Source organism: Aethalodelphis obliquidens, unplaced genomic scaffold (assembly GCF_003676395.1).
Source record: "Aethalodelphis obliquidens isolate GAN/ISIS:26980383/991018 unplaced genomic scaffold, ASM367639v1 scaffold2, whole genome shotgun sequence".
NCBI lineage: Eukaryota > Metazoa > Chordata > Mammalia > Artiodactyla > Delphinidae > Aethalodelphis > Aethalodelphis obliquidens.
In genome coordinates this window covers 3,383,553-3,400,046 of record NW_020837946.1, presented here as the reverse complement: position 1 = coordinate 3,400,046, position 16,494 = coordinate 3,383,553, and the positions used below count along the sequence as shown (strand labels likewise).

Genomic DNA, 16,494 nt, shown 5'->3' with positions numbered 1-16,494 from the left:
ACTTGCTTTAAAATTTTCTTGGTACACTAAAGCTCAAAGGCTATTTTCTCCACTGTGGTATCAGAAGGGAAGTGGTTAAAAAACAAACAAAGAAACCACAACAACAAAAATGCAGACAGCTCTTTTGTGAGGAAAAGAGATAGTGGAAAGTTTTCAAGGAGGACCATGTGTAAGGCACCCAGCCCTCGGGCAGCTTGATTGGAAATGGGAAGGTACTCACAGCTGGTCCTGCGTAACCAGGGTCTCCCTTCTGTCCAGCTATCCCTGGAGGTCCTGAATTTCCCTAGAAGCAGAACAAACATTGCTCAATTGTGGCAGAAGATGGAGACTTCTCAGCTTCTGCAGTCGGAAGGGGTGGTGGAGATGATCTTGTCTAATGTCCCCCATCACCACAAGGAATCTCTCACTTTAAGAGACCTTAAGTGTCTCCAAAATTCAGGTACAGGGACAAGTGGCCCTGACAAAACTGATGTGCATCTCCCACAACTCTGTTCTCTGGCAGGTCAAGGTGAGATAGATGCTTGCCTGAGAGCCTTTAATAAGACCACTATGGATGCATAAGAAAGCAGTAACTGACAATTAATTAGCTCACTTTTCGATGTAGATAACCAATCCAATGTTTTAAAACTCTACTGTGAGTAATAAATGATCTAGTTTGAATGTCCTCACTGAGAAAATTAACAGAATAATTACAATGAATTTCACTATATTTTAAGCTAAATATAACTGTTAGAAGCCTTTACCCGATTCTAGGCCACAAGTTGCTAATTCAAAACTCAGGGCAATCTTAAAAGGATGAGTAAACATCCACTACGGAGAATAGTCCAGAATGAAAAGTAGCTTAAGAAAGAGGAGTCTGGGCTTCCCCTGGCGGCGCAGTGGTTGGGAGTCCGCCTGCCGATGCAGGGGACACGGGTTCGTGCCCCGGTCCGGGAAGATCCCACATGCTGTGGGGCGGCTGGGCCCGTGAGCCATGGCCGCTGAGCCTGCGCATCCGGAGCCTGTGCTCCGCAACGGGAGAGGCCTGCATACCCCAAAAAAAAAAAAAAAAAAAAAGAAAGAAAGAAAAAGAAAGAGGAGTCTTTTCATGGTGGGGAGGCAAGAGAATACATGGTCCCAGCCTGGCTCGGCCCTGAACTTGGAACCCTAGTAAGCACTTCGTGCAGCTCATGAAATCCTGTCTCCGCACCATCTGGCAGGCATGACCAAATAGGTCTGTGCAGACTTCTGATGTCATTCATTGTGAGACTTGAGTCCCCCGGCACCATGCGCGGAGTGGACCGTGGGCTAGTGACCTTTGAGACGTATTAGACGAGGGGGCCCTCCAGACCTCCCTCTAAAGGGAGCATGACCAAAGGAAGACAGCACAGACACAACCGCAGGGTGTCCTGAGTACATCCCGTCTAGGGCGTAGAATTCCTCTACTCCCACCCCATACTATCTCTGGCCAGGTTGCAAGTGAAGAAGGTAAGTTTCAAAGAACCAATGGAGTCTTCAGCGCTCAGACCTGCTACCAGGAAGGTGCAGGCAAACTTACCCTTCGGCCTCTGATGCCTTTGGGTCCCAGGGCTCCATCTGTCCCCGGCTCACCAGGATTGCCCTGGGAAGAGAGCCAGGAAGCAGCACATTAAGCTCTGAGAGGCAGGTCTAGCTGAGGGTCCCTGGGGGCCTCTGGACCACACTTCCCAGCGTGGCCAAATGGCTAATTTTGATGGATTTTTCCACCAAGTTACCAGCGCAGCTGTGGCATTTGCAGACTCAGTCTAAGCTTACTGAACTTGGACTTAGAAGTTACATTAATGATAACATCATACAGATTATACTAGCATCTTAAGGTTTATAAAGTATTTTATTGCAGTACCACTTCATTTAATCCTCACGAGCACCATGACAAGGGCATATTATCATCTCCATGTGACTGATGAGGGAGTGTCTTGGAGAGGGTGGGCCTTTCCCAAGGTCACTTGATTAGTAAGTGTCTGACTGAAGACTAGACCCAAGCTGTGGTGACCTTCAGTCCATGGTCACATCAGACTCATCCTAAAACAATGATGCTGTTTACCCGCTAGGGGAATATTTACCTTTGGTCCTGGGTATCCGGGAAATCCTCTTTCTCCCTATAAAAAATAAACGACTCAATATTTGATGCCAACTTAAAATCATCTAACAAATTATTCTCGAGCAGAAAAAATATATCCGTAGCATCGCCAAGAGAAAAAATTCGCTACATTACAATTCAATTTTGAGAGATAATTCTTTAAAAATACAGCATGTCAGAAGTTCAAGAATCCTCGGCAGACACATACTTTTTTGCCTCTGCGTCCTTCACTGCCAACTCCATCTCGTCCATCATCTCCCTAAGAGTGGAAAGACAGCGTTACTGCAGGTGCCCCTGTCAGGCACACCATGACCTTCTTTTTCTAAAGCCCTGAGCAGTGGGTCTTTGTGTCCCTGGAATGTTCCCAGATCAAGGTACAGCTCAAGGAATAGGTCCTAGTCTTATCCTACCCTCTAGTGCAAATAAGACCGTGTCTATACTAAAGAACTACTACAAGCTATTGGTAAAGATGCTGTTTGGGTGTAGAATGAAAGACGCATGGAACCAGGGAATCTTAGAGTTGATAGGACTCTTTGATCTATGCATATATGAGTCTTTGATTCTACTTCAAAGCAAGAACGCAAGACTCAGTCTCGCGCCCTCCTGAGTCTTCTGTGCTCAGCCCTTACTCCCCTCTCCCCGGTGCCCCTTCCCTTCCTTCCAGGTCATGCCTCTAGACTGCCTTCCTTCCCCAAACCCACTTCCCTGTACTCAGAGATCTGCCCCTATCACTCTCTCCTGGGGGGCTTTCCAAACTGGACACTGTTGATCATTTCAAAAGAATTTGCATGAAATATACATTAATATCTCTAAAACGTGCACAGAACATGCTCCTTAGTTAATTTACAGTTTTAAACAGCTAAAGAGCTGTTGGCCCAAATTTATAGAAACAGAATCAGGAAGAGATTTCATTCAATGGTTTGAGTAGATTTTAAAGTCTGTTTTTTTTTTCCCCTCCGCTTCTGAGACAGTAATAGCCATGGATTTTTAAATTTCAGTTAGCTGTAGGGAAATTACAAACACAAGAAAAGTATTTTCAAGCTTTGGGGTTGTGAATCAGATCAACCTGGTCCACTTAATGTAGTTTTTAGGTGTAATGACTCATTTTACAGAAAAATTCCCAATGTACTGGAGATTTCTTTTTCCCGGATAGAAACGTATGTTACAACGTTATTGCAAGACAGCAGTTAGGGTGTTTTTAAATAACTTTTTAAAATGAATTCTCAAAGTTAGAATTTCCATTGCTGGGATGTCTCATTCAAAACAAACCGTTTCAACCTGAATTGAGATCTTATCAAAGCCCATTCCACTTTAAACCAAGGACGTTTATTTCTTTGCAGAAAAGCCCCATCTAGTTGAGCTCCAAAAGCATTTGCAAGACCTGAAATGAAGGTGGTTCAAGGGTCAGTAAACCACCACATTCACTTCTCAGAAAGAAATCAAGAAAAAATGTCTCTATTCACTCCTCCTCCAGTGAAATAAAAATTAGTTTGAAACTTATAAGCAGCAGGTTTCACTATTTTCAATCACATCCCCAGTAATATAAGAAGCAGCTACCAAGCTGTCTCTTTGTGGAACCAACCCAAGTTGCAATGACAAAGCCCAGCCCAGCACAAGGCCACATCCCCCTGCTTCCTGAGCACCTCAGCGGAGTCAGCGGCAGCCTGGGCCCCGTGCACGTGTTGATCTTACCGTCTCCCCACGAGGACCCTGGTTCCCGATGCTTCCTTTGGGTCCTGGATCTCCGGGCTCGCCCTAGACATAAGAAACAGGGCTGAGACACCTGTGGGTCTGGGACGATTTAAAATGTGATTCCAAGCCCTGCACTTGTTCTGGGTGACATCATCGGTAGGGTGGCCACAAGCTGCTAACTTCACCTTTTAGATTTTGATGTTAATGATTTTTTAAACTGCAATGTCCACGTGTGGACTCCTGGAAGAGAATCCAGGAAGGCTTGTGTTTGTTCTTTTCATCATCATGGCACGGGGACGTGCCAACGGGGAGGAGAGAGAGAGACGGGATAGAGGAAGGCGGGGAGTCAGCAGTGAAAGCCAGTGGTCCCACGAGGGGCGGAGAGGCAAGGCTGGAGTCACATGAACACACTGCTTTCCCCAAGAAAATGCTGCCTCTCAGACTGGTTCTGCTGAATAGTCGTTCTCAAGGCTCACAGAAAGGCAGCCTGCATATAGCAAGCTGCTGTTATCCAAAGCAGCCGGGCTCTGGGACCCTTGGGTTAGCTGCATGTGGCCAGCGGGGCTGCTGTGCACAGCGTCAATATCTGGAGAATATTCAGTGCAATACGGAAGTGGTCCTAGTGCCGCTGGTGTGCTCCAAGGGCCCTGGGGATGCTGAGCTGTCCTCACAAGCCTGTGCTCGAAAAGATAGGGCAGTTCAGCAGCAGCTGGCAGTTCTGGTTATGAGAACGCAGGCCGACCCACTGCACACAGCCCATGGATGCCCTCAAGGCGGGGACAGTGATCCCACTGGCGCAGCCACTGTCAACAGGGGAGGCCTGGTGGAAAAGACCAGAGGGGAGGAGAAGGGATATGCAAGCCAAGCAGCTGGACAGACTGACAAACGAAGGAGCGGTGACATGGTGTCTGGCCAGGCCCAGGCCTGGGGAAACACGAGCTCCAGACAAACCTTTCTTCCCAGGGGCCCGGTTCTGCCACGTTCTCCAGGAACACCTGAGGTCCCCCCGCTTCCCTGGAGCATGAGGAGAGGAGAGAGTCAGTGAAACATTCACCCTCGGAGCCAAAGCGGTGGAAGCCCGCCTCCCGCAAGCCCCACCCCACCCCCTGCTGCTCCTGTGTGGAGGTCAGATCCTGCAGCTCTCTGCCACTCTCAGCCCTGGAGACCCCAGTGCAAACGTGCATGGAGATGGCTTGTGCAAACCTAAAATATGAGTGTGACCAGTTTTCACAGGTGTGCACACGTCTCAGCAATTAACGTTCACCTCCTAAGTTACCGACTAGGGGACAAACACCCGGATTTATACGGCTTTACCTCCTCTCCCTTTCTGCACCTCCACAACGAGCACCTGACTTTACAGGTTTGGAAACCTATACACACTTTCTCATCGAGTGAGTGAATAAGTCAACAAAGGAACATAGGTCTTCAAAAGCAGTGCAGCCTGCAGAGCCCAGAAATGACCCTGACAGATGCGGCAGATCCAGGTGGTGGCAGCTGTTTGTACTGTTAACTATTTGAAGAGCTTCAACTCACCCGTGCACCATCTTAAAGTCTTGACTAATCAGAGCTTAAATAAATATTTAAAATGAAATAGGTATTTATCAGATTTCAAACTTGGGAAGGACTTTCCAAGCAAATAGGGGCTCTCACAAAGTTCCTGCTTCCCCTGTAAAACATTCTTGCGCGTCTATGTCGCCCCAGGCCAGTTCATTGCCAGTTTATTAGTCATTTACTAATCTCTGTAACAAATTATAAGATGGCTCCCTGTTCCTAGTAGACCCAAGGGACACCAGAGTATGGGCACCCGGTCCTAGCTCAGCTACACCACGTTTCTGCTCATCATGGATAACAGCCAAGATAGATGTTGATGTTTGCATTGACAGCAAGTTTAAGGGACATCTTCCATGTCGAACTTGAGGATGGGGAGCTCCTTACACAAATACCAAACTGCAGGGGCAATTTCCAGGGGCCAAATATGAAATAACACAGAGTAATCTGAGAATTTTGGTCGATTCATCTGATTTTCTGCAGATCCACCCTAAGACTTCTGCAAGGAGGCCCCTCCTTCCTTTGCTCACCTCCCAGGTGGCCTATGTTTGGAAGGGGCAGCACTGGGACTTAGCCCCCGGAGCATCAAGAAAAACGCCCTCTAACTTCCTCAGGGTGAACGAGCCAGTTGCTCCGAGGACTGAGGTTAGCCCCAGGTCTGTGCTGCCAAAGAGTGGGGCTGAGGGGTCTGTCTCCTGTTCCTCCCTTCGCGAAACATGGAACTCTCACCCTGCTGGGGCAACATGCTACCCGTTTAGCTAAAGAGAGGGGTGGGATCAAGACAGACTTACCCGAGGCCCGAGAATGCCTTGTTCACCGATCAGGCCTGGAGGACCGATGGGACCAGGAGGACCCTGAAAAAGTAAAATGCCAACGGAAGTGCCGTGTGGAGGTGACACACCATGACTGCCATAGTGTCTACACAACGGAATATCATTCCACCATGGAAAGGAACCAAACACTGACACCAGCTACAGCATAGATAAACCTCAAAAACCTGGTGCTGAGCGAGAAAGCCAGACACAAAACCTATTACATGATTCCATTCATATGAAAGGCCCAGAATATGCAAATCCACAAAGACTGAAAGGAAGTTAGTTGGTTCTCAGGAGCTGGGGGAGGGGCATGACTGCCTAATGGGTACAGGGTCTCCTTTGCGGGACGATGAAAATGTTTCGAAACTAGATAGAGATGATAGTCTTGCAACATTGGGGATGTGCTAAACGCCACCTTAAAAGATGAATTTTGTGCTCAATTTTGTAAAAGCAATGGTCACCTCAATTTTTTAAAAATGGTAGGGCATCTGGGAACATGTCACAAGGCACGCAACCACACCGGGGGTACTGACCTGTGCACCTCTGGTCCCCTGCTCTCCCACAGAGCCCTGCTGGCCGGGACCGCCCTTGTTGCCCTTTGAAACAAGAGAAGATGTAGGGAAGGGTCAGCCCTCTGTTCTACAGTCACATCTGCACAAGGGTGCAGGGAGGCAGTCACAGCTGTACCAGGGGTCAGAAGTGAGAGCGCCATAACTCCAGGGAGAGACATTCAATACTTGGAACCACTTTGCACTCTTAGGATCGATTCTCACTCTTCCCTCACCTTTTCCTCAAGATGACTTCATGACATGAAGCTATTTGGGACCCAAACCTGTCTTGCACAGGTGAGAGGACAGAGCCACCAAGACAGGTGACTTGCTGATGACCAGGTAAGTGGGCACATCATGGGCAAGAGGTCCCCAGGACGCTGCCTCCCCAGTCATCTCCTTTCCCTTCTCCCCTCCCCACCGTCACTTGCATTTTGATAATCATTTCCACCGCCATCACCGTTTCTGCAAGTCTTATAGAAGAGGCTACATTTAAGGAGACGGTGGAAAAGATGGGAGCTACAAGCTTTGATGGTGAAGGAGAGAGTAATTTTTAACTTGTGGGTGGGGTGGGGACCCTCTCCCGAGAGCACACAGTGACTGACATTGTGATGACAGCAAAGAGATGGTGACTTTGAGGCTTACCTTAGCCCCTGCTGGTCCCCTTCGGCCAAAGCCACCCTGAGGAAGAAATCACACCAACGGTGAAAGGGAGGCGGGGAGGCTGGGGGAGGCCAGGCTCCCTGGGACTTAACCCGCACCTTCACGACACCTGCCGGGCCCCAGACACTGTGCCTACCCAGCCCAGAGGAAACTCTTGTGAAGGGACACCTTTCCTCCTGCACTCCCCTCCTGCCCAGCCCTTCCACGCTGCCCTTGTCAATCCTCCACATGGAAGGTTTGAGGATGACTTCAGACCTGCCAACCAAAATAAGGACCCCTCGGGCTGCGCGGCCCCAGACAGTTTCAAGTAAGGAATGTGAATCAGGAAGGTCGACCTGTCTATTTTTCTTCCATTTTCCTAACTGGAGGGAGAGGTAAGACGTTAATTATAATGGAAGGGAGTCCCAGACTCTCCACACTGTCCCGGCCAAATATAACACACACTCGGCTAAGTAAAGTATTCAGCGTGGGCGTATGTGAACCTAAAAGCCTGGCTGTACTTGGTCTGGGCTCATGACTTGGCAGTATCTTCCCCGATGCTCCAGAAGTGAACCTTAGTTCAAATAAACGTGGGCTCGCTCTTAAGTGATCCATGAATTCCCACCTCAAGACGGCTTCCCCTTCAGTGGAAAGGTTTGGGGTGGGAATCCATCCTGGATATATCTTCGCAAGGTTAGGGGTTGAATTCTGGAGTCTGTAAGGCACCAGCCTGTTACAGGCTTGGCCTATCTTCTGCATCAACCCAGGAACCACCTTCTCTTCACCCAGTGAACAAGCCCCATGATCTTCCGGGGCCACCCTTCTGCCCTGATTCACTGTAATGGCAGCTTCTTTAATGGAAGACCTTGGCCTCCTTCCAGGGATGACACATGGACAAGAGGGGGAGGGGCGCGGCCAGGCCACTCTCCACAGAGTAGCAATCTGCCTGCCGCTTCCAAAGGGGACCTCACCGAGTGTGACCAGAGGCCACCTGTGCTCAGGCCACGTGAGGAGTGAGGTAGCCCAGGGGAAGGATGCCTTTCACCTGGGCGTGAGCCTGGTTTAGTGATATCCTAAGGGAAGACAGCCCTAACTTGACCACACTGATTTCAAACCCAAACTGGCACCCTGTGCATAGAATTAACACGAACTGTATGCCTGACTGTATTTTAAGTCTCTCCATGGAAACAGGCTCTGGCTCTACTCACGAACTAAGTTGTTCAGCACATAATAACAATGGAGTGTTTTCCTCATGGTTTTTTTTTCATTGTAGAAATCAACAGCATTATTCAAAAATAATACTCAAAAGCTTTTAAGATAGTATTTTCAAAATTTACGTTTTCTTCTGAATTTTCAAAGCAAGGTTAAGCCCATAGTATATCATTTGCCTGGGGCTGAGAGTCATTGCTTTTAAAAGCCCTTGTCAGCACACACCCTCTGATCGTCCACTGCAGATCCCTAACCATGTGACTGCCATGGGGGAAAGGGTTGAGGGGGCCCCGATCTGGCCCCCGTCCCCAGCTGGATGCTGAGCAGACGCCTTTCTCAGGCACCCACCAGCGCCCTGAACCAGCCGTGAGAATTTACAGACTTCCAGACACATCTCCTCCCAGCTAGGAGGTCTGAGCTCCGTGTAACCCTGGGCCCTGGAAGCACTCAAGCAGCTTCCCAAAGATCATTCATCTCCCTTTGGCTTCAGCAATTCTTCAACAAGACACAACGACGAAGCGTGCACTGAGCGGTCTACAACAGGCATTTCTGAAACGTCTTGAAAAAGCAATTGCGAAACGCGATTCACTAGAAAATTGACTCTGGTTTCACTGCTGGAGTTACAGCAGTACGAGAAAAACAACTATCAAACAAAACAAACATACACCCCATCAGCCTCCCCGCCCTTTATCCCCTCACTCCCTCTGTATTTGTGTTTCTGTTTAGATTTTTTTAAACATTCAGTGGGATAAAGCCCGGCCAAATATTCGAAAGCAGCAAAGATATTACTTTTAAAAGCGTCTATTCAGTATGTTTTGGAAGGGGAGGGAAGCAGGCCGGGGGAGTCCAGAGTGAATGATAAGAATGAAGGGTCTGCAGAAGCAGCAACACGTGGGGGACAATGGTTTCCGAAATGGCCTTAAATTCCCTAAATAAAACGTTGCTGAGCAGCTCTGCCCCAAAGGGTGTCTAGCAGAGTTAAGTAAATATCACCACAGAGCCCCCGCAAACCCCAAGAGGCACTCACGCTTTTCCCGGGTTCTCCAGGCGCGCCAGACACCCCATCTGTCCCAGGGAGACCCTGTCATGGGAAAGAAAATTAACGTAAGATTCTCGTCTGCAAAGAAGAACTTGTAGCTCAAATATCACACAAGACGCTGGGGAAAAGGAATGGATACACACAGGGCCAGTCGCACACTCTGGGGGTGCCTTAGACCCAGGTGCACTGTGCCCCCCACAAGGCTCAGGCTTGATGAGCACTTTCTGGAAATATCTATGGGGCACAACTCTGCCGAGAGGAAGCCCCTCTTGGGAGGGGCTGTTGCTGTTTCTCTTGGAGACCGCTTTGCGAGTGTGCACACTGGCTTCCCGGGGCTTCCTGCTCCCAACCTCAGCCTTGTACATCCACAGCCTTAAAGACCACGTTGTGGCCTCCGGGGCTGGCAGTGAACCAGCTTGACTTTAGTTTCTCGGGCTCTCGGCACAGGGGGAGTCCAGGTACACAGAGCGCTGTACCATGGGGCCGATGTCTCCGGTTTCTCCTTTGGGTCCTCTCTGCTGGCTGTCCTGTCCTGAGTTACCCTGAGAAGAGAACAGGTCGGGGAGTAAGCCACGTGTGCAGGGAAAGCCACTGCTGCTGGGTCAGTGACTAGGAAAATATTAGTGGTGGTCTGAATGCCAGTCATTTTGGCCACATCCCATCTCCAGATAATGCCTGCCGTGGGGTCAGCAATCACTCTGAGCCCCAAACAGGGGGGGAGATGGCTCTTCCTCCCCCTGGGAGGATGGTGGCCAGGCTCGCTCTTGCCTTGTCCTGGTCTGGACCAGAAGAGGCTGGCCCAGTGACGGTCCCTTGTTGACAGGTTTTATAGACCCATAAAGCAAGAAAAACTGCAAACTCTTCCCTTTTCCTAAAGCGAACTTAAAGTGTCCCGAGACCACATTTTAGGGAAACTTCTCGGGTCTTCACATAAGAGGCTTTGCAAAGACTTATCTTTGCAGCGAGAGGGCAAAGACATCTCCAGCCACCCCAAAATTCTAAGAAAAGGGCAAACCACATATTTTGCCAACATGTTTTAAAGCAATTTCAAGAGTAAAATTCTTCCTTTCAACCCACTTCTCCCCACAAACCCTTTCCCCGGACTCAAGTCTCAAATCGGTGACAAGGATTTCCCCTTACCGGGTCACCTCTGATCCCAACATCCCCTCTTTCTCCTTTGTCTCCTTTGGGTCCTTTGTCACCCTAAATAAAAACCACAAGCAGAGACTGAGAATTAGATGAGTTTCACATAGTTATCTCACCCTCAAAATTGCGTTCTTCCAATCACAAATCTTAAAAAGAACAGTGTTTCAGCATTTGCATTTACTCATTTTCCATGAAGGTAAAATTATTTCCAGATACTTCAGGTAACCCACAAGTATTTATTGGGGACCCACTCTGTGCCAGGCGCTGGGGATTTATTTCAACAAAACACACTCAGTCCTTGCCCAATGGGACTCTCCAAACAAGAAAAATATAATGCAAATATGTCACAGCTGACAAGGGACATAGGAGATGCCAAGGATGCACCCCAGGAGGAGGTCAGGGAAGGCTGCCTGGAGGAAGCGGTCTTAACATACACAAGTAAAAGAAATAATCCCTAAGTGAAATGTTCATAGTTTTCCCATGACAGTAACAATGCAGAAATATACTTACCCTTCTTCCTGCATTCCCTTTCTCTCCAGAAATACCAGGCAATCCTTTGTCTCCCTGCCAAAGACAATGATAAAATGTCATTCCTGGCACAATTTCTACCACAGACTGAGGTGTTAGTCACTGGAATCTTCAGGACCAAAAGTAATTTGCACTCAGAGTCCAAAATCACTTACATCTTCACCGTCAAGACCATCCAGTCCAATTTCTCCTAATTCACCCTGTGAGGGGACAAGACACACAGGTGAGTGTAAAATATGGCAAAACACTGGGAAAGTTTTAAATATAAAAAGAAAAGCGAGCTTAAGTACCTTCTCTCCTGGGAATCCACGAGAGCCCTAAAAGGGAAGGGAAAGAGGAAACATTAGCTCCTTCCCGGAGGCTGAATAGCATAGGCTAGAATAGGCTAAGGGCTCCCCTCTCCCCGTCCCCAACTTAAAAGTCAGTGTCTAGGGCTTCCCTCTGGCTCACTGGTTAAGAATCCGCCTGCCAATGCAGGGGACACGGGTTCGATCCCCGGTCCAGGAAGATCCCACGTGCCGTGGAGCAACTAAGCCCGTGTACCACAACTACTGAGCCTGAGCTCTAGAGCCTGCGAGCCACAACTACTGAGCCCGTGTGCCACAACTACTGAAGCATGCACGCCTAGAGCCCGTGCTCTGCAACGAGAGAAGCCACCGCGGTGAGAAGCCCGCGCACCGCATCGGAGAGTAGCCCCGCGAACCACAACAAGAGAAAAGCCCGCGCACGGCAGCAGAAACCCAACGCAGCCAAAAATAAAATCAATAAAATAAATTTATATTAAAGAAAAGTCAGTGTCTGAAAATTCAGTGTTAGAGATTCGCCTGTTTGGCTAGCTCTCTCTCTATCATCGCCTGGACCTGAGCACTTGGGTAGTGTTGGCTCTCTGGCAGGAGGGCTGGGCCGTGAAGGCCCGGGACAGGAGCTCCGAGGAGGCCCCTTTATAACATTGCAGTGGCCTGTCTCTCAAACGGCAGCAAATTGAGGAGAAAGTTCATCAGCCCTTGACTCCAAGTATGTCACACACAGAACCTTCCAGCACATGAGTCCTTTCCCTCTGTCTCTGGCCCCCTCCACTTCCCTCACTCCTCCCAGGTCCAGGGGCTGAAGCTGCCGGGCACCGGCCTTCTCTCTGCCCTGGCCCACATCCTGTCTGTCCTCATCAGTGTGTCCTGACTGCTTCACACTGCCATACGAAACTGTTTCTCCAACCTCAGGCTCCCTTCCCGGCACGGTCTGCGCTCCTGAACCCGCCAGGCCCTGGGCTGCCTCTGTGAGAGGCCACTGGCTGTCTGCGCTGAGCAGAGAAGCTGGGGCAGGCATCTTCCTTCCCCAGGAGGCACTGGAGAAAGTGTCCCCCTTCTGTACGCACCACCGACCGCCCTCTCCCCACTGGGGCCCGGTGCCACGGTCCCCTCCCCACACGTGGGGGTCACTGTACCTTTATGCCCCTCTGCCCGGGGCAGCCCTGGAAACCTTGAGTGCCGTTCACACCAGGCGGGCCGCGCTCACCCTGTCAGGAGAAACAGAGGCATTTTGCGAGTTGGGGCTTCTTGTCACGTGTCTCCACCGAGTAGGGAGCTCTGTGAAAGGCGTGCATTAGGAAGCAGTCCACTGGCTGGCGGGCTGATGTGCCAGGCGGGGCCTCCAGCATCCCCGCCCGCGGGCCCCGCAGGCAGACCTCTGCACAGGGCCTTGAACCTGCAGTTCCCTCCCCTGGAGGGAGTGGGGTCTGGGGCACCTCCTGGTGGGCGGAGGATAAGCAGGCCTCAGGGTACTGGGTCTGGGTGGGGGCTGGGCCCGTGGAGAACCCTCGGGCTGGCTGCTTCTCCATATGGTCCTGGGCTCCCAGCTCTCCAGTGGGGTCCAGGCTCAGCCCTGACACCCAGCACTGCCGGACGGGACCTTGGGGGCTTCAACTCTTCCCCCTGGGGCCCTCTCTCCCCACCCCAGGGCTGGGCCTTGTTCTAGTGTCTCAAAAGTTCTCAAACCACTTCTGGGCAGGATTCTGCTTCCCGAAGGCCCTGCTTCAGGCTCTACCCACCCCCAAATGGACCCCTTGGTGACTGGTAACCCATACCGGCAACTGCCCTCTGGGAGGCTGCCCTCAAAGGGCGTCACCGCTGCAAAGGGCGTCACCGCTGCAATCCCGGTGCAGGTTTCCCCTGCACCCCAGCTCCAGCGGCCTCTCATCTCTGCCTGGATGTCTGAATTTGGTAGATGCTGGTTTGCCATCCTCAGTGGTCCTCTGTCTCAGGAGCCATTTAGCCCCTCCCTCTGAGATGGAACACGTAAAAACCTGCACTTCCTACCCACACTTGTCATCCTCAGATTCTCAGGCTGGTCTCCATAGTGTAGAAATCTGAGTCAAGTTGTTAAGAAAGTTAGAAAGTAATTTTTTTCTGATGGAAAAGACTGGAAACGGAACAGATGAGGAGCCCCACAATTCAATCCCAACGTGTAAAGAACAAGGAGGGAATAAAGACTTAAGGAATAAAACAACCTTTACTTACAGGTCCACCCTCGTCACCAGGATAACCTCGATAGCCATCCTCTCCAGGAATACCCTAGAAGAAAGTCAATCATTTCCTTGGTTAAATGCTGTGGTTTTCTCTGTTTCCTATTTAAGCCTCTCTTCACCCCCCTTCATTTGGTAGAGCAGTGCTTTCGGTGTCCCTGGAACGTGACAGTTTCCTACTCATTATTTCAGTGCAATTGTTCTATCAGGATCTTTAAGGCTCTTGATCTACCAAGAAATCCTGTGTGTTTCCTATAACTTAGAGGCAAATGGGAAGCATCCCTGCTGGCCGTCCTAGTGAGGCTGCCAGTCAATGATGCCACTGGTCTTAACATAATTTTATAAAATGAAGAACCAATGCATAAAAGAACCCAGTGGAAAGGGAGGAGGGAGCAGACACAGGGACAAGGTCTGCACCTCAGATCTGTCCTACAGCACAGCTAGTTCCTTCTCCTCCCTTTTGCATCTCCCCACCATCATAGCAGAGAAATTCCCCAGCCAAAGTAATGACGGCTCTGAAATCTAGTCTCAGGCGTAAGAAAAGGGTAACACCACCGTACCTTCGGCCCAATGCTGCCAATGGGCCCTCGGTCTCCTCTTTGTCCAGAACATTTGCAGGGAACCCCACAGCAGGCTTTCTCGGCAATGTTGTCCTACCAAGACAAAAAACGAAGTTCAGATCTCAAAAAATGTCTAGAAAAAAGGCATAAATGTGCCGTCTGAGGACTGCGGCCTCCACAGCAAGAGATAGTCACCTCCTACGGCAACTCCCTTGAAGGCTTAGCCATGGGTGGGTGATACAGTGTCACAAATGGACTCTGAAGAACCACCAAAGATAATGCATCTTATTCACAATGTCACCTCAGGCTGGGCCTTATTTCTAGAAGTTTCCAACATAGATATTCAAGCTTCAGATGTTAAGTATAGCTTACATTTTTTTTTTTTTTTTTTTTTTTTTTTGCGGTACACAGGCCTCTCACTGCTGTGGCCTCTCCCGTTGTGGAGCACAGGCTCCAGATGCGTAGGCTCAGCGGCCATGGCTCACGGGCCCAGCCGCTCTGCGGCATGTGGGATCTTCCCGGACCGTGGCACGAACCCACGTCCCCTGCATTGGCAGGCGGACTCTCAACCACTGCGCCACCAGGGAAGCCCAGCTTACATATTTTTAAACTCCAGAAAGCAAAACCTGACAAACCATTGCAGACGGCCAGGATGGAAGGTGGTTTCAGAGCAGAGACCGTATGCCCTTCCCCAGAACCCTGGTCAGAGTCACGGAACATGGCGTCAGCCTGGAGGAAGCCTGGGAGCAGCTGCGGGGTGGGATCCCTGCCTCTGAGCCACAAGCACCGCACCGCCAGTCACCAATGACTCCAGCGCCCATCAGACACCCTGGACATTCCCTCCCATCCCAGCCCCCGGCCTTATGCGGGAAAGCGCACACCCAAAGTACATTTCTACCTGCCAAACTCATGATGGTCAATGCCTTTTCTGGCAGTGAATTTCCTAGAGCTTTCACTTTCTCCCATGCCCTAGGTTTGTCAATTAACTCAACTTCCTTCCACTCAATAAAAAAATCTGAATTGCAGCCCTGGGAAGAAGGTCAGAGGGCCGGAGGGAGTCAGCTCGTCCCACAGGGCACCGTTGCCTCCTCCAAAGAACCTCTGAGTTGAACGCTCACCCCCCTCATGTCCCAAAAGCCCCCAGCCTCACCCCCAAACCCAGGCGTTAACCCCACCTGCTGAGAGGCTGAACCCAAGAGGATTAGGAAGCCTATGGGGAGCCCTCATTTGCTCCAAAGGAAACTAGAAGAGAAGGCAACGGAGGCCCCTTTCCACCCAGAAATGGTCTTTCGTTTCCTCCATATTCTTGTTTTCCCTGTTTCCTGTTTACAGAGGGAAGGGTCAAATCTCAATGTTATGGCTTCTCAACAATCTTATAAATGAAAAGAAGTCTCTTTAAAGGGAGCAGAGGAAACTCTAAGGTGACAGCTGCCTCAACACCCATGCCCGGGTGGCCGTCTTTCCAGTTCTCAGATAGCTCCATTTCCAGGACTCATGTTATGGCAACAAAGTAGGTCCCAAGTAAATTACATGAATTAAATTGCCCACCCAGCAGTCTCTCCTCCATTTGCCTGGTGATGACTGACTGCCTTATCCTGAGATGCCCACTGTTGTGCTGTCTAAACCAGTTTGTGTGTAGATACATAAAACACTCACAAGTTGCTCCGCTAGTTCATAGTCTAGGTCCAGCAAGTTCAGTCTCAGGGGCCGGTTGTACGTGAATCCTCGCCCAAACTCCAGCTGCATCAGCTGCTCCAAGTTGGCGACACGTTCAAGGCCCACCAAGATCAGAGCTCGGACGCCTGGGGGGGACAGGTACACTTAAGAAGCCTTACCTAGGCATTCAAGAGCCTCCGTGCTTTTCCTCCTGACTCTCTTTTATTTTTTAAAGAAAACTTCAGTATAAAATTTGGCCTTTAACGGAAACTTGCTTAATCACACGGATTAGCTGCTCCGAAGAGTTGAAATACTGGACCTCTGGGCTCCTCTGAGCAATTGTTTCTGATTTGTCAGTAAGTAAATGGATTCATGTAACTCTAGGAAACACCACCATGAAGTTTATTCATACGTAAATTCTCAAGCTCTGGTCTTACGTAACACAGGTATGCTGTGGGAAGAATTGAAATCCCACATCTCCCAAGTCAGATGATA

General features: G+C 49.9%; 1 protein-coding gene across 8 annotated transcripts in view; it reads right to left on the bottom strand.

Annotated features, from left to right (window-relative positions):
* Positions 1-16,494, bottom strand: part of COL6A3 (collagen type VI alpha 3 chain) — an 86,162-nt gene that overhangs the window by 24,622 nt on the left and 45,046 nt on the right. For all 8 annotated transcript variants that reach the window (XM_027117352.1, XM_027117336.1, XM_027117344.1 and 5 more), the window contains 19 exons: positions 16,000-16,145; positions 14,344-14,436; positions 13,779-13,832; positions 12,707-12,778; positions 11,556-11,582; positions 11,421-11,465; positions 11,248-11,301; positions 10,732-10,794; positions 10,068-10,133; positions 9,580-9,633; positions 7,347-7,382; positions 6,687-6,749; positions 6,130-6,192; positions 4,742-4,804; positions 3,791-3,853; positions 2,307-2,357; positions 2,082-2,117; positions 1,538-1,600; positions 221-283 (listed from right to left, as the gene is read on the bottom strand). In XM_027117352.1, coding sequence (XP_026973153.1) covers positions 221-283; positions 1,538-1,600; positions 2,082-2,117; positions 2,307-2,357; positions 3,791-3,853; positions 4,742-4,804; positions 6,130-6,192; positions 6,687-6,749; positions 7,347-7,382; positions 9,580-9,633; positions 10,068-10,133; positions 10,732-10,794; positions 11,248-11,301; positions 11,421-11,465; positions 11,556-11,582; positions 12,707-12,778; positions 13,779-13,832; positions 14,344-14,436; positions 16,000-16,145 — 1,175 coding nt within the window. The remainder of the gene's footprint in view (positions 1-220; positions 284-1,537; positions 1,601-2,081; positions 2,118-2,306; positions 2,358-3,790; positions 3,854-4,741; positions 4,805-6,129; positions 6,193-6,686; positions 6,750-7,346; positions 7,383-9,579; positions 9,634-10,067; positions 10,134-10,731; positions 10,795-11,247; positions 11,302-11,420; positions 11,466-11,555; positions 11,583-12,706; positions 12,779-13,778; positions 13,833-14,343; positions 14,437-15,999; positions 16,146-16,494) is intronic.